Source organism: Juglans regia, chromosome 9 (genome assembly GCF_001411555.2).
Source record: "Juglans regia cultivar Chandler chromosome 9, Walnut 2.0, whole genome shotgun sequence".
NCBI classification, from domain to species: domain Eukaryota; kingdom Viridiplantae; phylum Streptophyta; class Magnoliopsida; order Fagales; family Juglandaceae; genus Juglans; species Juglans regia.
This window is the reverse complement of record NC_049909.1, coordinates 7,753,306-7,779,237: the sequence shown is the minus strand read 5'-3', so window position 1 is coordinate 7,779,237 and position 25,932 is coordinate 7,753,306. Positions and strand designations below refer to the sequence as shown.

Below are 25,932 nucleotides of genomic sequence, written 5' to 3'. Positions count from 1 at the left end.
ATGTGTCCATCGAAAAGATGGCCCACCAAATGAACGATCTAGATTAAGGAGCTGGTGGGCCATGTTCCAGTGGGGTCATAAAACCCACCACTGATCCCTCTTTGGTGCCAGCAACTGCACCATAAAATTAAAAGAAGAGGAAAAAAAAAAAAAAAAAAGACGATGGAGAATGATCCACCTGTTTGTCAGGGACATTGTACATTGGTTAGGGCAATGTCCAGCAGCTGGGTCCCACCACCTCAGCCAACACCTGGAACTTATAAGGCCTGGACCCTACCGTTCAATTACCCACCATCTCTGATAAAACTTAATGATTGACGCAGTAAACCTTGAGATATTCATAGCAGAGATTAACTAGAATCAGCTTAATTGATGAATAACAGTGTAGATTAATTTGAATACTTCATTGCAGTAGGAACACCTCACTCTTTCCTCCCTTTCACTACACGATCCAACACTAGCTTGCCTAGGGATATATATATATATATAAATATATATGTATAAAAGATCAAGAACACAATTGCCAGTTAGGTAGGAGGGAGACTTACTATAGCATGCAAAGAAGGTCATTTTCTCCAACATAAAAAGCATAAATTTACAAAGTAACAGCTTTAGGAAAAAGGAAAAGACAGATTGCACAAACAATGATGATAAGATATTGTGCAGTGAAAATCCCAAATGCGTCTTTTAGTAGAAAATAAAAACCAGCCAACACCGATCGATGTTAAAATATAGTGTCTTTCCCAAACCCTAAGAACGTTATATTAATCACACACAGAAAACAAAACAATATTTGAGAAATTATAAAACTAAAATTGAGCAATCAATCCTCACGTGTGTTACAAATCAAACTGCTACACATATTGTAGCTCATGAAGATGATCATGATCTATGAATGGTGACTAGTTGTGTCGTGCCGATCATCGCCGCCACCGTGATGCGAGTGAGACCCGCTCGCCTGAGACTCCGAAACACTATTACCTGAAATCGGCCGATATGGATTAAACCCAGCAAGCATGTTCAAGTGGCCTTCACTCATACTACTGCTGTTCCCACCACCACTAATTCCTGACCCCAGTTGCTGCCCAGGCATTAGGGCCACAGCTGGGGGAGGAAAATTCATGAAATGTAACCCACTAGACATGTTGCTCCTATACAAAGCAGCAGCACTATTATTAACCGAAGGAAACGTCCATATCGGGTCACCACTCATGACTTGGTTATTAGAGTTAGCAAGCATCCAAAAGTTGGCCGGAATCTGACCATGGCTGGCCGGAATGGCCCCCGTGCTCGACTGCAACAAGTAGCTCCCCATTAGGTCCTGCTGTTCCGGTGGCCTTCTCTTCCTTCCTCCTATACTCTCCTCCGTCGTCTCCGACATGTCCAACGATGACGTGGCGTCCCGCAGTTCTTGCTTCGCTTGCAGCATGGAGTTCATGCTGCTAGAGGACTGAAAATTGAGTAGATTGGACGTGCCGCTTTCGGATGACAACCCAATACCCGGAAACAAACTACTACTTCTCCTCTGTTGCTGCATCGAGAAATTTGGATTGAAGTAGGAGGATCTTAGTTGGGAGGGCACTGACATGCTAGTGCCGGAGCTCCTGAGTGATATATTGAGGGACGTGAAGTTTGCAGGGATTGTACCCGTGCCAGTGGCGGCGATCACGGCGGGCTCGGCCTGTTGGAGCAACCACTCGATGGTCTCTCCGTCAGACTTGTGTCCCAGCTCGCGTGTGAGCTGAAAAACCCTAGCTGCGCAGAGTGCAGGCATTCGGATACGGCGGCCGCGGCCATCGACCTTGGTGTGTCGATCTTTGGTTGAAGCTCTCTTTGGAGGTGGCTTTTTGGAGCTGGGTTCTGCTGCGGTGCTGGGTTGGATGGCGTTGGCGTCGGCGTCGGCGGCGGGGCAAATGGCAAGGGAAGGGTAGGCTGAGGTAGAGCATGGCTCGTCTTCCTTCTTCTCTAGCAATTGGAATGGGAAATTTGGGCGGTGGAGATCGTCACCTCCTTCCATGATCGCATGGAAATAGGTCCAGTCTAATGCTTTTTTATGAGAGACTGTGAGCAACCTTTAATTTAATCTTTTGGTGGGTCTCTCTCAATAGCTCTCTAGCTATAAAACTAAGACTGTTTTTTTTTTTTTTTTCCTCTTTGTTGGATGGAATTTCTTTGAGAGCTAATGTGTTGTTGGGAGTGGCTTGCTCTCTAGTTAGAGAGAGGGGATAAGGAAGGAGAACAAGCTTTAAGCAACAAAGATAATGAGTGGGAATTATATGGGTGGGCTTTAAAGAGCAATTATTTTATATTTTATTTATTTATTTATTGAAAAAGAAATTGCTTTGTTGTTTGTGTATTGAGCTTTTCATTTCTGTTTGATTTCTTTTATTGAAATTGATATATTATTTTTCTTGGAGGAAAAAATCTGGCCCGGGTTTTAAAATTTTCCTTTTTATTCTGTGGTTGGACAGCCCCTTTGGTTCAGACTCCACGTGAGGTGCTCTTTTTATCATTCAATCCATAAAGACACTGGTGGCCGAGGTGGGACCGATCCCAAGTCAAAAAATTGAGAGACTTGGAAAGGAAAGACTATCAGTCGGGTCCCATCTCATTCAAGTAATGATTTCGTTCTGCCTTTGCCCTTTGCCTTTTGTGCTTGCACCTTTGTTGGGGGACTTTGGGATTCCGCCTCAACTTGCCCTTTGCCTTAATTTGGGCTAGCTACCTCATTGTTTAGGACTATTAGGGTTTTTCTAGATCATCATTTATTTGGGTTTTCGTCATGCGCTTGACCATGGGTTTGGCCGGGATCGTGATCATCATGATCATGCAGTACGAATATCACAAAATATATATATAAATTATTTATTTGTGATCACCAATTATTTTTAATAAAAATAAATATATTTTTATCATAAATAATCATTATTATCATAAATAATTCATTATTTTTCTTATAATTAATTACCTTCATCGATCGATTAGCCTTCTTTTAACATTAATTAATTAGCTTTTAATATATAATAATAATAAATATATCCCTCGATCTGTTCCATCCCAATTTGAGGGGCAAAAGAACTGTACTAGGCCCGAATTAATGAATTAAAGGGAATCCCTCCATTTTCATACGTTTATAAGTCTAATTTCCTTCTTCCCTTTCGGCCACCCGTTCAGTACTGGTACTACTATTCCCATCGATCGATCCAGACAAACTAAAGGCACTCCCATAAAATTGTCTCCATCAAATATCACAACTTGCAGTACTCGTCAGGTTACAATTTATAAAATTGTCAGTCCTTCCCCGAACAAGCCCAGTTTTATGAACTTTATCTATTTTCCATTCATTTAGGTTTTGCCCAAAATGAATGAGTATTACTTGTAATATTACCCTGATCGATCAGCATTTTTTACCATTGAAAAGACCCAAAAGAAAATACCCCATGCAACAGATCATGATATATATATATCTATATATCTATATATATATATGTGTGTGCGCAGATGGAGAATGAGATGGAGGAAATTATATTAATGCACGGACGTTATCGTTTTGATCGATACGCTCGTCGACCAAATAGAAAAATAATTGAAGGACAAAATTATCAAAGAAAGTGAAGGTTCATTGCTTTTGAACCCTACATGGATGTTACTGTAGGTTGCAGTAGTACTAGTACTACTTCAGGACCACCAAGTAAAAGATCGATGGATGCATGACCAAAGCTGATAGCAGCTTCAAGCGCTCATGATATATAATTTTTGTGGTCTACCATGGCATGGAATATTATACATGAGATCATCATGACCTTATATTATAATTAATTAATTACTAGGGATCCATTTTTCTTTAAACTTAATTAATTCCAAGGCTATTTATTTATTTAATTAGTTGCATATCTGCAAATTAATTAATTATTACCTCAATCATGTTAATTTAGGTTCAATTATATTGCGTAACACGATCGATGACATTGATCGTCATGATCTATTTTGACAAATCAATATTTCAGCAAAGAATGCAAGAGAAAGCTCTTTTTCTTTAATTTGCTTGCATTTACTTATAAAATTATATAAGAGACTTGGCTATTCCGTACATGCATGCTTCAGATTAATTTTCATTAATGCCTGATCAAGGGTTAAGTTTAGCTAGAAGTTCTTTCTCCATGAAGTACGCAATTTGTGGTGGGATTACTGTGTAAACGCATCCTCACATGAACAATTGTTTTTGCTAGCTGCACGATTTCGATCTGTGTAAACGCAACTTCACATGAACATTAAAAATAAATACTGTCGTCTCAGATTGCGTACGTCTTAATCACTTTTTTTTTTTTTTTTATTGGTGTTTTGGGAAGTCACCAATGTTATTGGGTGCTATTTTCCTATTCTATTAGGATTTGAGCGAATGTGCTCTGAATTCTTTTAGAGCAATCTTTTTTTTTTTTTGAGAAGTTATGTACCCTCCAATCACATTTCGACACGTATACATTTCAAGTAGGAAAGAATTAAACCGCACACAGGGAAGCAAATCTCATTCAAACACAGCCCAACGCTGCTCTCTCTGTGATCTCTCCCCCGCAAGCCATTGCTCAAATCTCCCCATCAACCTATTTCAAGAATTCTGTTTTCAGACATGATGAAGAACTACCCCCAGTTGGTTGAATCCCAGATCCAAGGGGGAAAAATTGCTGGTCCATTCTACTTGATGGCATCGGATTCAATGTGCTGGCCATGAATTGATGCCCATCCCATTTCCACTCATTCAAATCCCACTCCAAACTCCTTCCCCACGGCTCACAAATTCGCGGTACTCATATATAGCATAGAAATGGTGATCTTCACCTTCAAATCGCATCCATGAATCAAATCCAGAATTTCCAAAAAGATCCAAACCACAAATCAAACACCCAAAACAGCAAGTGCCCTTGAACAATGAAGAAGCAGGTGCCTGAGAGGGAAGTAGGAGTGCTTGGAATGGATCGATGGCGAGATTTGCAATGGCTTGCAGGGAGAGAGAGAGAGAGCACGACCAAGCACAGAGAGGGGGCAGAAAGAGAGCAGCGACGGGGGTGTTTGAATGAGATTTGCTTCCATGTGTGCGGTTCCATTCTTCTCCTCTTGAAATGCATACATGTCGAAATGTGATTGGAGGGTATAAAAGTCCTTTACTGACCACACTGATTTGAAGTAAATCCTTTCCTTAATCCTCGATTTTCTTGATCACAAGTCTCTTTCAACGTGAGTTTATATATATATATATATATATATATATATAGGCTGTATTCAAGCTTAGTTCGGACAAGTTGAGTCTATTTAAATTCAACTCTAAGATTAATATTTCGTTTATTTTTACAGATGAGATGAATTAAGATAAAAATAAAATATTGTTAGAATATATTTTTTAATATTATTTTTATTTTAAAATTTTTAAAAATTGAATTTTTTATTTTATTTAATGTAAAAATTTAAAAAAATTTGAATGATTAGATTAGATGAGATAAATTAAAAAATTTTATAAAAATAAACGAAACTTAAGTGTTTCCTGCCCAGCTCGAGTTTGACTTATATAGAAGTCAAAATTTAAAGTTCAGCTCAAACTTGATTCAATTTGTAGAAAACCTAGCTCAAGCTGAGCTCAAAACTTGAATGGACAGTGCTACTCCCACCGCTGTGAGCTTTCGTTGGGGACTCTCGCTAGTTGTTTTGTGTTTTTTTTTTTACATGTATTTTTTAACATTTTTAAATATTAAAAAAAAAATCATAATATTATTAAAAAATACTTACTTGATCATTAAGTAAAAAATAATAATAAAACACTAGCGGAAAGATTCAACGGGAAGAGTAGCATTTTCCAACTTGAATACATGTAATCCAGTCAAGTGCTTAATCAAGCTCGGCTCGACCCAACTCAAGAACATTTTAAAGTTTCTTATTTTCTCAATTTACAAAAGTAATAAGTAAATAAGTAAATCAAATCATAATTGAAAATGAATCACACTAGCAATTTTTATTTATTAGTCAAATTTAAAAATATAATACAATATTACAATTTGTACTTATAATTATATATATTTATAACTAATATATATAGTATTAATGTATATGTTTTTATTGTATATTGTTACTTCATATCTTATATATTATTATATGCATATAATACATACATTTATATAACATATTTGTATTAATATATGTGTGTATTATAATATATGCGAGCAAGCTTATGAGTAGAGTCGAGTTCTAGCTATACAAAATAGCTTGTTTGTGGACATGAGTTGAATGAAGTTTTATAAGAGTTGTATAATTTAATAATAGACCATAATTTCATATTTATGAACCGACACATTTAATAATCTAATAGTTGACGAGTTGAGTTAAAGAGAATTGGATTCGAGCTACCTTATCGAGTGACCTAATCAGATTATACCCCTACTTATATATCGCGGGTGTGTGTGTGTCTGTGTGTTTGTGACGTTCCATGCAAGATCAATAGGGAAATTAGCTATAACTTGCAATCTGCATTAGAATAATTTATATATATCCTAATGCGTATTAATGCTCTAAGGTCTAATATTTAAAGATGTTTGTCTTCCCCCTTAAGTAAGTTTGGATTGTTGCATTATGACCTATAGGGTGCTTAATACATATATATATATATATATATATATATGTATATGTATATATGTGTGTGTGTACAAGCTACCGCACTCTTTTATTAATTTATTATACAAAGAAGAAAGATCTTAAAGCTTAACACATGCAAGATATTGTGAAATCATCACTTATCTCGAAAACTTAAATTGATAAGAAGATTTAGATTTAGGCTCGGTTTGGATTGAGAGATGCTTCAATATCATCCTATCTCATCTCATCTCAATATACAAGCACTGCCACAAACACAAATATTTTTCAATTTCAAATCTTCAACTTTTTTATTTAATCACTACATAATTATTACAATTTTTCCAAACTTCTAAACAAAATACAAAAAACAATTCAACTCTTTCAAATTACAAAACAAAAATTATATTAAAAAATTATATTCTAACGTTATTTTAACTTTATAATATTTTTATTCAACATTTTCTCTCTTATTTTTCAAAATCTCATAAAACATTTTAATTTAAATAATTTCTAACTCATCTTATCTCTACTCAAATATCTCACATGTACTATTTACAAACTATCATTTCATCTCAACTCACTATCCAAACCAAGCCTAATATTTCATTTATATCTTAACACTTTATCCATATGTGGGCCAGACTTCCCTTTAATAAGTTGCGGCTAATATGTAAAATATTTAATTAAATAGAATGAAGTGTAGAGTCATGATTTAAAGTCAAAACTATATATCTACATTGTTAGGTCTCATTTCTTTACAAATTAATTCTTGTTTTAAATGAAGAGAAATCACACAAATATAAACTTTAAAATTGCCATAATTTGGTATTTTACGTATGTTACATTGTGAAACTCATAATTTTATTATAAGATAAATTTGATATCTTGTATTAAATCATATAAATTTATAAATTTATTAGTAGATGTTCTTCTTCTCGCAGAGTAAAGATTATTTCTGAGGAGGAGAAATTGAAGCATTTTCAAACATTTGGATAGGTGTGATGGGTACGAAGCTGATCGATCATGTATCAACAAGTAGTTCCAGCATGTCACACTCATGTCTTGTACATTATGACGCTCTTGTGGCCCCTATTTGCTGAGAAATGTGGACCACAAATTCATTCCATCGCCAATGCTGCCTTTTACGAGACCACACACGCCTTGCATATGCATGCCACTTATATATGTATATATATAAGCCATTGAAGATCATGACAGCTTACCCTCTTATTTGGCTAGGACCTGATGATCTCTAGCAACATCTAAACTTCCAATTTTTGGACGACACCAACATTAACCTCTCTCTCTCTCTCTCTCTATATATATATATATATATATATACACATATAATATTATCCTGCAGCTAGCTTATACATTATTGATTATTGCATATAATATATATATATATATATATATATATATATATATATGTATGGAGGTTCATACGTGGCCCTCCAAACCAGATCATCAGGTTCTTTTCCTATAAATTGAAGATGATAATTATGCATGGTTATATTTTCTGGGATTTTTTAGGGAAAAAAACTAAAGATTTAACTGATCATGCATGTTTATGATTGCCCCATTCAGTACTGATCATCCGTCTGGAACTATATATGGCATAAATTAGGTTTCCTTGTGGAAATAAGTGTTTTCTCTCGTGTGGGTGTTGAGATGTGATCAATATAATTTAATTAATCTGCTTTCGGAATTACCAACGTGGTGCTGATTCAGCCATGTGTTTAGGAAAGTGATCACGCATGTGTAAATTAAAGGGTCCATAGCAAAGTGGTAGAGCATTTGACTGCAGATCGAGAGGTCATGACCCGGTTCGAACCCGGTTGGGCCGTTTAGATCATTGACATAATTTCTTTACCAAAGAAAAAAAAAAGAAAGAGACAAAGAAAGGGATCGTGTGGGCTATTTTTAGTCTAGAGAAATGATATTATGGTACGGAATTTCCGTCTTTTTTTTTTTATAAAAAGTAAATAAATATAGAATACATTAAAAAAAAATAACTTTTGTAATGGGCTCCACTTTTATTTCAAAAATATTAATTTTTTTATTAAATCCGTACTAGCAATTTCAGGCAGATCATCAGAGCAGAGAAGCCGTTTCCTTATAATAAAATGACAAACATTAATTTAATAATTAATAGTTATGATCAGGACCTGCATTTGCTACGTACATAACTCGCGTGAATCAGATCCTTTAAGGTCCTGAGTCTCTTTGGCCTCATTTAATCCACGTTTCTTCATGTCAGAAATTAATAGCTAGCTAGCTTTATTAACGCCAGAGTTAATAATTTACTGCAGCAATTCTGATCCATACAAGGACCTGACAATTTTAAGATCATGGAAACGCAAGGCCAGGTTGATGATCAGTTCCGGCACAAGCTACTGGGTCTGGTTGTTAGGCACAATGACGTCGTCGGTTTTAGTTAAATACTGTGTTGTAGTCAACCCCTACTAACCCAACTTTCATGGGCGATCTTATTTATAATTTGTATAAATATCCACAACATATATATATATATAATAGTGCTTGATGACTTGATCGTTTTGCAGTACCAGTGGATGGTGCGCCCAGCTTGCTAGCATGCATTTGACCGGCAAGGTAAGAAAAAAAATCCTAAACCATACATCTCTACTCAATTAATATATATAATTAATTTTTTTTATTTTTTTATTTAAATATATACATATTTAAGTATTAAAATAGAATGATAAAAATAACGTACAAATCACATCTTGATTAAATGGACTAGATGTATGATATCAGACTTCATGTAAAATTTTTTAAAAAGAAAAATATAGTTCCGTTTAGATATTAAGAATATCTCAATTAATCTGTGAATAATAATGAGAATAATAGTTTAAAAATATTTGAGAACAATATTCCGAAAGAGACCCTTAGCTATCCTATTTACATTTTGTGGGTTAAGTTTCGGCCATGGACTGTACTTTAGCTAGCTTAACCTCGATCAATAATTAATACGTCTTCAGTATTGGTTTTGGTGCACGGTTATATGGCAACTTGGGCATAAATCCAGCAACCTATTATTCAATGTTCGTTGGGCTTGTGCTGGTGTCTTTGAAGTTCGATCTCTTCGGTTTCATCAAGGGCATATAATTGTAGGTTTAGAATATAAAGGCAAGACATGAGACCAGATTTGCTATTTTCCGAATGTATGCCTTGCTTAAGAGTTGACTCAAGTGGTAAAGACTTTAGATTTGGGGGTATGCTCCCCCTAGATCTAAGGTTCAAATTTTTTTAAGTTCAAACATTCTCAAGAGACTATATATCGAATTGGGAGATTTTTTTTTTTTAAATTATTTGAAGTGTACTTATAGAAAATTCCTTGTTGAGGGTCTGTACACCCCCGAGAATAGTCGGGACACCAAGTGCTAATAAAAAAAAAAATGTATGCATTGCTTAATTTGGGTAGCTATATTTTTAAAATTTGGTACAAGGAAAATAATTTGTATAGAATTTTCGAGCCCTTCGGAATCCCTTCTAAAAACAAATGAGACTCGCATGAAAACAAAATCACATTTTTGAAATAGACTCCACAATTTTTACGGAAGATTTTGCACAAAATTATCCTCTCTAGATCTATATTTAATATTACTCGTATAGAAAGACCCCATGATCAGCACTACCTAGGGCTGATGTCATGATGCGCTTGAGGTTGTCATATTATCACTAAAAGCAAAACCCATTTGATCGGGTTTTGCTACACAACCTCCACCACACTCCACACTCCACCCTTTTTTTAATTTTTAAAATTTTTAATATTTTTTTTTAAATTTTTTTTTGAGTTTATTTTTTTAAAATTATTTTAAATTTTCTATTTATTATTCATATAATAAATATTTAATAAAAGAAAAAAATAATAAAAATTAAAAATAATGTAGAGTGTGAAGTGTTAGGAAGTTGAGAAGATTTATTCCATTTGATCAGCCCTGTTGTGTTGACCCAATTTGGTAGGTACGTGCATAAAAGTATGAAATGCTTCCATGTCTGTTTAGAGTTTTTACCGCTTATTCGGAATTATTGCACTGCATTGTTTTACGAATTACGACCACTTTTTTAATGCAAAATTTCAATTTCCATACAACTATTTCACTTTAGTTATCGACATTAGAGATCGAATTGAGTCACTCCTTAAACATCATGACCAGAAATGTAATTTTCTATAACCGATATCACTAATACAAGTTAAGAAAATGTTAATATATACATGAAAAAAACTTGCTTTCTCCACTTATCAATTATTGATATGTCGAAAATCATAAAATTTAAATTTTTAAAAAAAAAAACTAACAAAATAAATATTATAAATAAAAGTATAAATACATGTAACACTACAAATTAATACTAATCAAGTGATTAAACCAGTCTCTAGCTGAATCACCACCAATTCTCACCTCTGGAATATGATTTTGAAAAGAAAAATTCTACTCATCCCTATACCATACGCATGTTTTTATTTTCGATCTTTTTATTTATTTATTTTTTTAAACAAATGGTATAGGGATGATGAGTGGAATAATTCAATTATTATTATTATTATTATTTTAATAAAAAGATGCGCGGTGTAGGCACAGGACAATAGCAAAACTCTTGAAAATTTCTTGGGACAATTATTTTTTGATCCGGTGTTTGGGGCATAATTATAGAGGACCCTGATCCGTTCTTGTTCAAACAAATTAACACAGTAGCACTTACCATCCCGAAAATGCTAATAAATAACCCAAACTATGGGGATAATCTGTGCATTGTAGAAACATCAGAACAGCTTTACATCAAGTACTGTGGTTTTACTCTCCTCATTTAGTTACCATAAAATGTAGCATTCCATCATCGTCAAGGAGCCGGCAATTAGGGAGGCCAGAACCCACCATTAAAATAAAATAAAATAAAATAACAAAAAAAAACCAAGAAATGACCTTGAAGCAAAAAGAAAGAACAGTCAGAGAGCTAGACTGGCCATGGTGGCAATCAAATGCCTACAATATATGAGACCTATTATAAGAGTTGCCTTGGTCATCCTCCACTATCACCGGATACTTCAGAGTAGTAGTAGCAAAAAGAAAGACTCACCTTACATAAGCCATCACCAAAGTAGTAGTAGTGAAAGCCATAAGTAGTGCCCAGACGGAGGGACTTTACTTGCCATCCTCCTCGCCACCATCTTCGTCGTCATCATCTTCTTGGTCATCCTCATCCTCTTCAGAGTCATCACCATCCTTCCCCTGCTAGCAGCCAATGTTCACTTATAAAAAAATAAAGTAGCCAAAGTTCAAAAAGACAATTTACGGCTATTAAATGGTTCTCCTCAATGGGAAGTAGAGTTTATAAGTGCAATACATGATTGAGAGGTGGATTTTTTTCCACCTTTCTATGCTCAGCTATATGGGTTCAGAAAGAGAGAGAAAATGGTGCAGACAAACGACGGTGGAGCTTTTATCCAAGCAGGGATGTTTGATCTCAAGTCATTCTGAAAGGAGTTAGTCCAAGGACAGTGGAAGAACTCAAGGCTTCAGATTTTACTGCCATTTACCATTGGATGACAGCCCACCTTTGTATTTCTTTCTTTAGTATTCAGGTGTTTTCAAAGCTTTTTTCTCACTTTAATATATGTATTCAAAGCAAACTCCCCGTTACTTGATGTTGCCTATGCTTCTCTTTATTTGTTATGAACAAAATTTACCTTATCGGGAAAAACAAAAGTTAAAAAGACAGATCTTTAAATTAGTGGCTTTCATAATTCAACAAAATTTTCAAGATCCCTAGACCTTATATCATCCGCAGCAATTAAATACTTTAGTTCTGAATTACCACATTCAGAACCACAATGAACCGAGTGTTTGAAACCTGTGCATATTTCTGGAAGTTGTCCTACTCAACAGAATTGGTTGGGATATTTATGTAAAGCAGGATTGTCATAGCTAAAACTAGTGTGATTCATACCCAATAGAAACTAAGCTATATATCTTGTCCTGGCATAATCATTTCACTGGGTGCAGTCAACTCACCTTGACTTCTTTAGCAATATGTAGCTTTAAAAAAAAAAAAAGAATGAATTACAAGGAGTCATTAGGCCAGGGCCAGACCCCTGTAAACCTGGTTTAAAGGAAATCCATAGAATTCCTATTATAAGTGCAAAGGGAATTGCAATACTTCATGGTAAGCTGCATAAACTGTCCGCCCCCATCCAAGGTTAACCTAGGATTTGGAAGTAGCATGAAATAGTTATGACTAATAAGAATATATAAAATTTTTCTAGAGTATAGTAAACACATCTGTATCCAGGCCTCCTAACACCAGCCAGATATATTTATGCAATTACGGCCAATAAAGGGGGAAGAAAAAGTTTCAAAGTATTTTAGTAACCTCATGACGTCCTCGACATAATATTTATTATATACACAGAAATCTTCTCAGATCTAAATACACTAAATCCAAAAGTCAAACAAAGTAAGCCATCAGACTCGTACTCTCTCTCTCAAGCATTTGCTACACGTCAATAACATCCATATCAATGCTTTCTCCGAATCACATACTATATATATATATATATTTATTTTATAAGTATAACCACATACTATTTTACCTGAAAAGTATCAACTGAATCTGCAAGCAAAACTAGACTAGGACTGGCAAAGCACAAAAACATAGAAAAAAATTGTTTTAATATATGTTTTTGATAAGTAGCTAGGTTTTAATATTAGTGTGCATAAAATCCTGAAATAGACCATGGCACTAGAGCTACATAGATTATGCACTTGAACTTTTACCTCTTCAACGGTCCCTTCCTCGTCAAAGTCTTCTTCATCTGCGTCCTATGTCACAGCAGCAACAAATTATTATTATTATGAAAAATATATTATCAGCATAGATTACTATAAAAGCTCCTAAGCACTAGATAAAAATACATTGATGACTAATGGGATTAGAGAGAAAGAAACCAGAAGAAAAAGCAGTTACATTATTGAAGTAAGTGAGTGGATTCGGCCATAAATCCTCCTTGATGATTTCTGCAATCTGAAATTTGTTGGAAGTGAAAAGGTTAAAAAAGCAATGTGATGAGAGTACCAAAAAGAACAATATTAATAACCATGAAGAGATACCTGGAGTAGGACATAGTTTTCCTCCAACCCATCTATAAAAATGACGTGTCATTTGAGCATGTGAGAAGCACATGCGTTTTTGGAAAACTCTGTCCCCTGGAGTACCTCCAACATGGAAAGAAATCTCCAGATAGAATTTTCAGATAGAAGTAGAATTTACCTCATCATGAATGTCCGAGTGATCTTTCTCTTGAGTATCTATAAACCAGCTAAAAAAGCTGCATTCAATGTGTAAAATGAGACATAATAAGCATGAACAAAATGCAAAATTGTAGATCATGTGAACTTTCTCTCAAATGTGTAAACCAGCTAAAGAAGTTGCATTCACTCAACACGATAAACATAAAATGGATACAGGCATAATCATGAAGGAAAAGCAAAAGTAAAGATGCTATCTTATCGGTGACTACAAAGAGAAAAAAAATAAGGATGATATTTTCATTTTGTTTGGGTAAGTGGCACAATCTCACTTAAAAGCAGAGGGGCACCAACCTAGGACAAAGGAAGCATAAAAAAGGATTCCTAATAAGGAAAAAAAGAAGCAATTGAATATTTTTTAAATGCTGGGAAGAGAGAAACTATCACAAGTTGCTGTACATGTACAAGGGATTTGAAAATATTGTTAGGCTCTACAACTGAAGCTTCTCTATCCTCAAATGTTCAGCCATTCTGCTCTCTCCAAATACACTGCATTAAACCTATAGGAACCAACCTCCACAACACCAAAAATTACCATGCCCCTGCTGTCCTACTGAGCTCACCAAAACTCTCACCCTTCTAGGCATAACCCAATCAAACGACTTTGGCAGCTGCTAGTCTTCCCTCAAAACACACAAAAATATTTCAAAACTTCTCCCGGTTTCTTTTGCATCCAATGTGATGAGGACATCTCCTATTAATGTTTTAGTTATTTTATTAATGTCTTGTCTATTTTATTTAGGGTTTGTATTGCCCTACTACTTAAAGACATTTTCTATTTTTGTTATTTTATTAATGTGCTAGTTATTTCATTTAGGGTTTGTATTGCCCTACTACTTAAAGACATCTTAAGGAATTTTGGAAGTTAGTTGATTTTGAATACAGAGCTGATGCGCTAGCCACCCCTTCCAGTCCCGCTTGCTTTCTTCTTCTTCCTCCCTCCTCTTCTCGTTCATTTCTCTTCCCTATTTCTTATTATTCTGTTCTACTTCCCTTCTCACTTCTATCCTACATCATATTGGTATCAAGAGCCAGTTCTATTGTTTTCTCAAACAATAGATTAATCCCAAACCCGTCCATCTGAGTTCCCTTCGATCCAAGCCAAAACAAAACCCGTCGAAGACCTTGCCGAAAACTGGGTTCTCTTCAGTGAATCGGCTCTCTCCGATTCTCCATCTCGTTCTCTGTGAGTGGCCGCCGTCGCTACCTCTCTCGACCCTGAGCACACTGCCGGTAAGCCTCTCGACCTCTCCTTTACCTCCGTCTCACCCCTCGGCCTCTCCCGAAACACCCAGTGCCGAGATACCACCGTCGCTGCCTCTCCTTACCTCCGTTTTACCCAGTGCCGAGATACCACCCCTCGGTCTCTCCCGAAACGGCCTCTCCCGAAACACCCAGTGCCGAGATACCCAGGGACAACAGGTGAGGAAAAAAAAAAAAAAAGAGAAAACAGTACAGACCTCGCCAAAACCACTAGACTTGAAGCAGACGACGCCAGAAACACGACATCTCAGCTCCGATTCTTCTCCCTCTACCAGACGTCCAACTCTCCCTCGGTTTCTCCTCTCGCGCGACTTCCAGCGCAGAAATAGCCGAAATCAAAAGAAAGAAAGAAAGGGAGTCGGGGTGGCTTGTCCTTCCGCGTGACTTTTCAACGATTGTGCACAGTTATCAACACGAGCAAAGGGGAGTTTTACTATCTCTTTCGTTGGTTTTACACTATCGGTTTGTTTTGAAAATGTATTAATTGTTTCTCTGTGTTGCTATTACCATAGTGAACTTAGCCAAACCCGCATTTGCTACGGCCAGATTTATTCAACACTTGGATTTTGTTTTATTTCCTATTTCTTGTATTCTCATTCTCACTTCTATAGCCTGAAGCTTTACTCTCATTTTTGCATTGATTGTCTTTCCAAAAAAAAAATCAGCATTGCTATGTGATTGGACTTGTTTGATTAGCATTTGACCATTGCTTTGTTATTTTAAACATCAGCATTATTTGTTTGCCGTATTTTGGATTTACTTAATCCCACAAAAAAAAAAAAGACTTATTATTATTTGGCTCAGTTGATATTTTTCATTGCTTGCATTTATTGTTCATTGATCTCTCCATTGCACTTCATTTAGCGGGTGTTGCATTGCATGCAGTTGTGTATTGGTCGTCTTGTCACCTCTAGTTCCAGTACTTTTACCATGGATCCTTCCCAATTTGATGCCCTCACTCGACAATTAGCTCAACTAGCCAATAACCAGCAACATGTACAAACTCAATTAGCGACTGTCCAAACTGAGATGGCTGCTACTCGTGAAGAGAACAGGGACCTAGCTGCTAGGTTGAACAATTTTGAGGAACTCCCTCATTCGTCTGACAACTCTGAAGTGTCCCAAAATAGACGCTATCGTTGTCGACGAGGTGATCGACAACATGTCAGACATGATCATGGGGGTAGGGATTATGATCGTGAGCGAGAACGAGACCATTACCGCCAAGGTACTCAGTCCCCTACTCGCCATGAGGAGCATTTATTCAGAAACATTAAGCTAGAGGCCCCTACTTTTGATGGTTGCCTAGATCCTCGAGTTTTTACTCAATGGATTAGGGATATGGATCATTTCTTTACCTGGTATAGAGTCCCTGAAGATCGAAGAGTTCAATTTGCTAGCCTGAAACTAACTGGCACTGCCCAACTCTTTTGGGAAAGTGTAGAGGATCTCCTTGAGAGGCGTCATGCGCCTCCTGTTGGGAGTTGGGAAGAAATGAAACGTCTTCTTCAAGAGAAATACCTGCCCCAATCTTACAGGGGTAATTTGTTGGACCAATGGAATGCCCTTACACAGGGCAATCAGCCAGTGACTAAGTATGTCACTCAATTTGATGAATTCCGAATGAGATGTCATATTGTTGAGGACGAGGCCATGACTTTGAGTAGGTTTAGACAAGACTTAAAAGATGATCTTAGACGCGAGCTTGTCCTTCGGGGTGTCGCTACACTTGACCATGCTTACTCTTTAGTCCGAGACTATGAGTCGGTTATGAGGACTCCGTATGGAAGGCGTGGTGACAACCGCCCTTCCATCACCCCAGCACCCACCCTTTCCCCTAAGTCTCTCTTAGGACCTCCACCATCTAATGTTTCCCCCATATGGAAAAATAAGGGTAAAGGTCCTGAAATTCCAAGGACTTCCTCCAGCTTGCAGTGTTTCAAATGTAAGGGTTTTGGCCACATTTCTTCCAATTGTCCTAGTCGAACCCTAGTCATTGAGGAACATGAGGGTATAGTTGATGAACCGTTAGAAGATCAAGTCTATGAGCCTAAGCTTGAGGAGTTTGGTGATTTAGGTGATGATGAGGATACCTTCTTAGGTTGTATCCGAACCTTTCCTGTGGATTTAAGTTCTGTACCTCATGCTCCCGACACACCCAGATTAAGTGTTGTACGTTGCACCCTTACCCAACCAAAAGGTGCTGATGATTGGCACCGTCATGCCATCTTTCATACTTATATCAAAATCAATGATAAGAGTTGTAAAATCATTGTGGATAGTGGGAGTTGCATTAATGCGGTTTCTGTGGCTACTGTGTCTCGTCTTGGATTACAACCAGTGCCTCACCCTCAGCCGTATAGTGTTTCTTGGGTTGATACATCCATAGCTGTGAAAGAGCGTTGTCTGGTGCCTATCCAGTTCTTAGAATATAAGGATCGTATATGGTGTGACGTCATTCCTATGGATGTCGGTCATGTCATTCTTGGCAGGCCTTGGTTATTCGACTTAGATGTGACCATCCATGGTCGATCCAATTCATGTTCCTTTGTGTTTAATGGAAAGAAGATTCATCTTAACCCTTTACCTCCAAAACCTGTTGGTTCACAACAAAGAAAGAAAATTGTGGAACGAAAAGGGTTAAATATCATTAACTCTACGGAGTTTGAGCGTGCACTCGTGAGTGCTTCTGTTGTGTTTGTTGTGGTTGTTATGGAGGTTCCATTGGCATCTCCAATAGTGGCCCTTGATGAGGCCCAATCATTTTTTCAGAAGTTTCAGGATGTCTTCCCTGAAGACCTCCCTGACCACTTACCTCCTCTACGAGATATTCAACATGCCATAGATCTCGTCCCAGGAGCATCCCTTCCAAACTTGCCTCATTATAGGATGAATCCCACTGAGCATGCTGAGCTCCAAAGACAAGTGGGTGAACTTCTTTACAAAGGCTTTATCCGTGAGAGTTTAAGTCCTTGTGCAGTTCCTGCCCTTTTGACTCCTAAGAAATATGGTTCTTGGAGGATGTGCATTGATAGTCGTGCCATTAATAGGATCACAGTGAAATATCGATTTCCCATCCCAAGACTTGATGATATATTGGATATGATGGTTGGTGCCACAATATTTTCAAAGATTGATTTAAAGAGTGGGTATCACCAAATTAGGATTCACTAGGGTGATGAGTGGAAGACTGCCTTCAAGACGAAGGACGGCCTTTATGAGTGGTTGGTCATGCCTTTTGGACTAACCAATGCCCCAAGTACTTTTATGAGAGTGATGACACAAGCTCTTCGGCCTTTCATGGGTAACTTCCTCGTCGTCTACTTTGATGACATTCTCGTTTACAGTAGGACTAAGGAACAACATCTAGATCATCTCACACAGGTTTGTTCCACTCTTCGTGAAACAAATCTGTATGCTAATGTAAAGAAATGCTCTTTCTTCACCGATCGGGTTGTCTTCCTAGGATTCATTGTGTCTTCTACTGGAGTATCTACTGACCCCACAAAGATTCAGGCCATTGTTGGTTGGCCTGAGCCCAAGACTATACATGATGTCAAGAGTTTTCATGGTCTGGCTACATTTTATCGTCGTTTTATTAAGGGGTTTAGCACAATCATGGCTCCTATCACGGAGTGCATGAAGAGGGGAGAATTTCAGTGAACATCGGAAGCAGCTAAGGCTTTTAAGTTAGTCAAGAAGCGAATGACGGAAGCTCCTGTCATGCGACTTCCTAATTTCTCCAAAGTTTTTGAGGTCGAGTGTGATGCTTCAGGGGTAGGAATAGGTGGAGTTCTTAGCCAGAAACACCACCCTGTTGCTTATTTCAGTGAGAAGTTAAATGATGCCAAACAACGGTACTCTACCTATGATAAGGAACTGTACGCGGTTGTGCAAGCTTTGCGCTATTGGCGCCATTATTTGCTACCTCAGGAGTTTGTTCTTTATTCAGACCATGAGGCCCTCCGCTACCTCAATTCCCAGAAAAGATTGAATTCTAGGCATGGCCGTTGGGTTGAGTATTTGCAAGCTTATTCTTTTGCTTTAAAGTATAGGAAGGGCGTTGAGAACCAAGCAGCTGATGCCTTGAGCCGCCGTATCTCCCTTTTGTCTATCATGAATGTCAAGGTCATAAGTTTTGAAAGACTTAAGGAAGAGTATGAGTCTTGTCTTGATTTTAGGGATACTTTTTTCGCTTTGCAAAGCGGGCAGTCGGATACCACTGATGGTTTCCGTTTGGAGGATGGTTATCTTTTTAAAACCAATAAGTTGTGCATCCCTTGGACTTCAGTTAGAGACTTTATAGTTTGGAAAGTTCATGCCGGAGGCTTGGTTGGACATTTTGGACGTGATAAGACCATAGAAGAGATTGAACGTCAATTCTATTGGCCTAGCTTGAAGAGAGATGTGGCTAAGATAGTTAGCACCTGTAACACTTGTCAATTAGCCAAACAAAAGCGACAAAATACTGGTCTCTACACACCCCTTCCTGTCCCTAGATGTCCTTGGCAAGACGTTAGAATGGATTTTGTGTTGGGATTTCCACGCACACTGAAGAAGTATGATTCTATTTTTGTTGTAGTGGACCGTTTCTCGAAAATGGCTCACTTTATCCCTTGTAGCAAAACTTCGGATGCGTCTAATGTCGCTAGGTTGTACTTTAACGAGATTGTCAAGTTGTATGGTCTTCCTAAGACTATTGTTTCAGATAGGGATGTTCGTTTCACAAGTCATTTTTGGAGAACCCTATGGCATATGGTTGGCACTAAATTGAAATTCTCCACTGCTTACCACCCCCAGACAGATGGTCAAACTGAAGTTGTTAACCGCAGTCTTGGCAACTTATTAAGATGTCTGGTCCAGGAGAATCTTAGGAATTGGGATTTGATCCTCCCTACAGATCAGATTGCATATAACAGTTCGGTGAATCGGTCTATAGGTAGAGTCCCTTTGAAGTTGTTCATGGCTACAAACCTAGGAAGCCTTTAGACCTTATTCCCATGTCTCCTCATGCTCATGTATCTGTGTCAGCTGAGGCTTTTGTTCAACATCTTCATGACTTGCATATTGAGATCAATAAACAACTTGAGGCCAGTAATGCATCATATAAACTGCAAACTGATTTGCATAAACGACATGTTGAATTTAAAGTTGGGGATTATGTTATGATCCGAATTAGACCGGAACGGCGTCCACCTGGATCCGCTTCCAAATTGCAAGCACGTAGTGCTGGTCCTTTTAAAATTTTAAAGCGTGTTGGTCCAAATGCATATATTATTGATCTTCCATCACATTTTGGTTACCACTCTACTTTCAATGTTGAGGACTTAGTTGCTTACAAAGGCCATTTCAATCCTTCCAGTGATCCTTTTTTGCCTCCATCTGTGAACCTTGACCCTGAACCTTTTGTCACTCCTAATCCACTACTATCTATCACAGCACACAAAAATAAAATTGATACTATTCTAGATGAACAGATTGTGTTGACCAATGATGGAGAGGTTCAGTGTTTCGTTGTTCGTTAGGTCGATCGACCAGATTCTGACTGTACATGGATTCCCAGAGAGACACTCCAGCAGCTTGATCCAGATTTATTGGAGCTTTATCGGAGCCAGCAGGATCTTCCTTTGCCTGGGTCACCAGCCACCTGTTCTAGAGAAGTGGGTAGGGACACCAGATTCAGACCTCCACTCACACGTGTTTATGGCCGTCGGAAGAAGCGTGCTCAACCACTTAGCTTATGGTTGGGTGATTGATTGCAGCCTTAGTGTGACTCGTCAACTCGACAGAGTCAAGCTTTTCCACCTCGGGAGAGTTGATGAGGACATCTCCTATTAATGTTTTAGTTATTTTATTAATGTCTTGTCTATTTTATTTAGGGTTTGTATTGCCCTACTACTTAAAGACATTTTCTATTTTTGTTATTTTATTAATGTGTTAGTTATTTCATTTAGGGTTTGTATTACCCTACTACTTAAAGACCTCTTAAGGAATTTTGGAAGTTAGTTGATTTTGAATACAGAGCTGATGCGCTAGCCGCCCCTTCCAGTCCCGCTTGCTTTCTTCTTCTTCCTCCCTCCTCTTCTCGTTCATTTCTCTTCCCTATTTCTTATTATTCTGTTCTACTTCCCTTCTCACTTCTATCCTACATCACAATGTCATAGAATGATCAGAACCTGAATACTGAAATTGTTATGAAATCCAATCATGAATGCGACTATGAGACTATGCCTTTTAAGTTTTAACCTCCTTGAAATATATCAAGAGATTACCAGGATTATCGATGCATTATTGCAGCATGGTTGAATAGTCCTTAGATTAGGAAGACCACAAAATAATTTAAGTGAAATTTCAAATAGTTAATAACTTGAAATTGTGATTATATTCCTAAAATGCATAATTCTGGTCCTTGTTTACATATAATTTTTTGAAAAATAAAAGATGATAAGGGTTATGGAACTGGCTAATACCCATTTCGACAGGTTCTGGAAAACAGACCTTTCGTCGCTAGCAGGCCGCTTGTTCCCTTTCTTCTCATGGTTGACCCCATTTGATTTGCCCTTCCCATAGATAAAATACAATTAGTCACTACACCACAATAAAACAGGAGTTTAATATGGCCAGTAATAGTAATTTAAGTAGGTGTTACCATGCCCTCTTTCCACTTTATTGATGTAGCAGTAATTTTTGTCGTTCCGTCGTCGTCAGCATAAGTGAAAGTCTTTGTAAGCTTTGTATCTTCAAAGTAAGGGTTTGGGTTAAAGTGCTGCATGTTGGAGACACAATCAGTTGTTGACTGTATTCATTAGTTGAAACATGGCAGGAATTCACACACAAGCGCAAATAAAAACGAATAAAGGAAATCTTTATCTACAAAATTAATCATTGGAAAAAAATTAAACTCACCAATGTGATAGAGTACCCCGATTTAACATCTTTGAAATCTTCCACTTCAAGAGAACTTAGATGCTTGAATATCTACCAACAATGTGGCCCACAATTAAGCAAAATCACTATGTATGTACATGTCAAATTGAGGAAACCAGCTATAATATAAGATACCAGAAGAATCCTCACAACATGGCTCATTGATTTAAAGGTTAAAATGAATGGGTGTGCAACTCAGATTTTATAATCAAAGCACAAAGTCCGAACCTTTTGATCCTCTTCAGTCAAAAGTTCACCTAGAGCAGGATGACTCAAAAACTGCATAGAGTTGGAAACAAGTCAGCCAAATAAAAGACGTCTTAACTTCATGACAGCTAACATATTGCACATTCACAAAATAACGGACAGAGAAAGATTACTAACAGCAGTTAACCAGAAGTCGGGAATGGATTTGATAATTTCAGTCCGCTTGTCATATACAGGCCTGCGTATCTCATTGAACTTCTGCTCCACTTCCAGGACTTTATCACTGACCTCCTCATTGATCTAGAACGTTAAGAAAATTCAGAAAGACACAATAAATGATAACAGCACAGGGTCACTGTTACAGATCACAATTGGACAAACTTTTTTGATCGGCTTTTTATTTTTACTTTTCTCAGAGATCATAATTGGACAAATCACACACAACGACCAAATCATGAGTATTGGACATACCATACATTATTCCAAATTAAATATGAATATACAAACTATAATTAGGGAATTCTAAGCATTCACAATCCATACCAGCGACAACCAACGAACAAATGATAGAAATGAATTTGGATTTTGTGGATTGCATAGCCCAACATACACATTATATAGAAACTGACATTGCTAATGTCACCATGAATCTGCTGAACGAATTGATTCCTGGTTTAGTTTAATTTCTCTTACCCAGAAAATAAAAATTAAAGCTTCAAGATTGTACAGTTCATTAGGGACATAAAGATATCAGCTTCGTGAACTTACCTGAAGTAAATGAATCAGTAGAGTTTTTTATGGGTAAAAAAACTACTGAATTTCTACAATTAGAAATCTGCAGTAGATGATTGGAAAATTAAAGAGAAAAAGAAAACCAGTATAGTCGGTAGAAAATCAAATCAACCGGCTTTATTGCAGAGGGAATTAGAGATGCAAAGAAACTGACAAATATCTCGTAAACTCTTAATTCCCTCTTCAAAAGAAAAAAAACAAAAAAGTAGTTCGGAAGAGAACCATATGCGTCGGGGCGTGGACGAGAATTATACCGTCTCAAGCTCGTCTTGGATCTCCTGCAGCTTCTCGACGGAGACGAAGAGCTTCTCAACGATGCTCTCCGAGTTTTTTTCCTCGAGTTTCTCCGCTACCTTCAGCTTCTTTCCCTTGTCGGCCCCCATATTTGCAGCCACGGACAGAAACCCTAGCTCTCTCTCGCTTGCTGGCTATGGTGATGGCCTAAAACCCTAGTGGTTCCCTTGCTCTCTCCGTGTCTCGCTCACTTGCTTTGGAGTTAAGTCAGTAGTCATGTATGAGACACAGAGAGGGAACAAAAGCGTTAGGGTTTTGGGAACTCAAAATGAAAAATAATCTTAAAATGTTATTCCCAAACAAATAATTTTTTCTATCTACCTTTATAAACTACAATAAAATATTTATTTTGAAATGCGGTTTAGATAGTGAGTTAAATTGAGTTGAATTGAGATAAAAGTTAAAAATTAAATAAAATATTATTAGAATATTATTTTTTATAATTATTATTATTTTAAAATTTGAAAAAGTTAAATTGTTTATTATATTAAAAAATGTTGTGGATCACCGAGATGTGTCCTCGCTGCGGCCTCACATCTGACTTGGCAAAAAAACAAAACGACGTCGTTTTTTTTGTATCCTGGGTTTGGGTCTTCCAAGGGGTCCTCATGGGTCGTTTCGTTTCATTTCATTTCCCTTTCCTTTTCACTCATTTCTCGAAGCCTCTCTTCTCCCCACACTTTCTTTTCTCCGAATCGCTCTCTCTTCTTCTTCTCCATCCCTAGATTTGTTCTTCTCCAAGCCGCAAACTGACCTCTCTTCTCTTCTCTGAAACAAACTAGTGGTTAGGGTTTCGGGACTTTCTTCTCCATCACATTCATCGATCATTCTCCATCAACCCAGGAAACGAACCCACCAACCATGAAGATTGGTCTTCGTCTTCATCTTCTCCATGAAGCCACAGAGCCACATCATCGAAGCCGTTGGTCTGAAATATACTTCCCACAAAGCCTCGAAACCCTAACATGTGGTCTTTCTCTTCGTCTTCTCCATGAAGCTGTGTTTACAAAGCCACACCTACGAATTCACGAAACCATTGGTCTGAAATCCTCTTCCTACAAAGTCCCGAAACCCTAACCCTAACCCTTTTTACTTTCCCAATTTCAAACACACTTCATACCCTCACTGCCACCAGCGACATAGTCGTGGGAGTCAACAAAGGAGCTAACATAGAGTAGAGTTTGGCTCCCAAGTAAGGTTCCATTCTCCAAGTTTTAATATCTGCCGTATTATATTGTAGTTTGTTGTTTCTTTATTGTTGAAATGGTTTATGACTTTCGTGGGTATGGATACTCTGGAAGTGGTTGTTGGAGATTGGTGGTGTTGTTTTAATTTAATTTTATAATTAGAGGTTGATGGTGTTATTGGTGGTTTTGTTATTAATTTAATTTTATAATTAGAGGTTGATGGTGTTATTGTCACTATCATGTGAATCTTCTTGAACATTTCTGCATTTTGTGATACAACCAATCTATGCCCATGCACAGTTTGTGAAAATGTCTGTGTTTCTATCATTTCTGTATATGCACCATTATCAAACCATTAATAGTGATAAGAGTTAAGTATAGAAATTGTATATTATATTTAGATGACATTGTGAGTACTTTACAGGTTTAATTCAATGTGATTTATTAAATAGTGTTTACTTTTAGTTTTATCATTCACCAATAGATAGGTTTAGAGGATGGTCCTCCTCTTTCTTTTTATAAGCAATTACTTGTAAATTATAGACCTCATGGATGTCATATTCATAAGGTTGGCTAGATGTACACATTCATATTATATCAATAGCATAGTACATGTGACTCTTCTGAGTTATTGTATCTTTTTCAAGACATTGTATACCTATGGTCAGTGTCTACCCACAATTTTCAATCTAATGTAGTTCATCAGAATTAGTCATGTAGTTTTTTGGATTTCACATGTAACAATTTATAAAACATCATGTTAGAATGTCATCATCATCATCATCATCATCATCATCATTAATGTCTTCTTCATCATTTGCAAAACGTACTTTGAGACAAGCACACTGCTTCTGTAAGGTCAATGTCACATTGAGATATTCAAGTACTACAAGAAATCCAGGACGACCCTTCTTAGGGTGTCCAAAGTACAATACAGAGGTAACTACATTTTTTGTAGTTCTAACATTTGTAAATTATAGTGATGATGTACATCTAATATTTTTGTTATGTGTATAAAATGATTAGGGATTACCATATTGTAAATTTTTCAAGTGGGTAGATAGTAATGAAGAGATTAAATTCCATCTTCAAGAAAGAAACAATGAACTGTTAAGGAAGGAGAAGGAGCTCGAGAAGATGCTAGACAATGTGGAGAAGATGAAAACTGAGCTCCGAAAAAGAGTGGATAAAATTGAGAAGAGAGAGCTGGTGGTATCTAATAGAGAGAATGTGCTTCTAGAACAAGAAACTTAAATGAGGCGTGGACACATACTATTTTGGGTGTATTGGGATTATTTTATTTGTAGTTGCAT

The 25,932-nt window shown here is 37.1% G+C and overlaps 3 protein-coding genes across 4 annotated transcripts in view; 1 reads left to right on the top strand and 2 right to left on the bottom strand.

Moving 5' to 3' along the window:
- The window catches only part of LOC109001242 (F-box/kelch-repeat protein At1g74510-like), a 945,981-nt gene that overhangs the window by 299,874 nt on the left and 620,175 nt on the right, over positions 1-25,932 (top strand). The gene's annotated exons all lie outside the window — the stretch shown is intronic.
- Positions 564-2,348, bottom strand: LOC109001221 (transcription factor TCP14-like). Its single transcript, XM_018978424.2, has one exon. The coding sequence runs from the start codon at positions 2,015-2,017 to the stop codon at positions 890-892; it is 1,128 nt and encodes a 375-aa protein (XP_018833969.1). The 5' UTR covers positions 2,018-2,348; the 3' UTR covers positions 564-889.
- Positions 11,343-23,729, bottom strand: LOC109001222 (NAP1-related protein 2-like). Its single transcript, XM_018978425.2, has 10 exons — positions 23,393-23,729; positions 22,524-22,646; positions 22,368-22,418; positions 22,119-22,190; positions 21,862-21,978; positions 21,711-21,772; positions 13,912-13,969; positions 13,609-13,665; positions 13,419-13,463; positions 11,343-11,873 (listed from the first exon to the last, which is right to left on the bottom strand). Exons 1-10 carry the CDS (start codon positions 23,519-23,521, stop codon positions 11,787-11,789), a joined length of 801 nt encoding a protein of 266 aa, XP_018833970.2. The 5' UTR covers positions 23,522-23,729; the 3' UTR covers positions 11,343-11,786.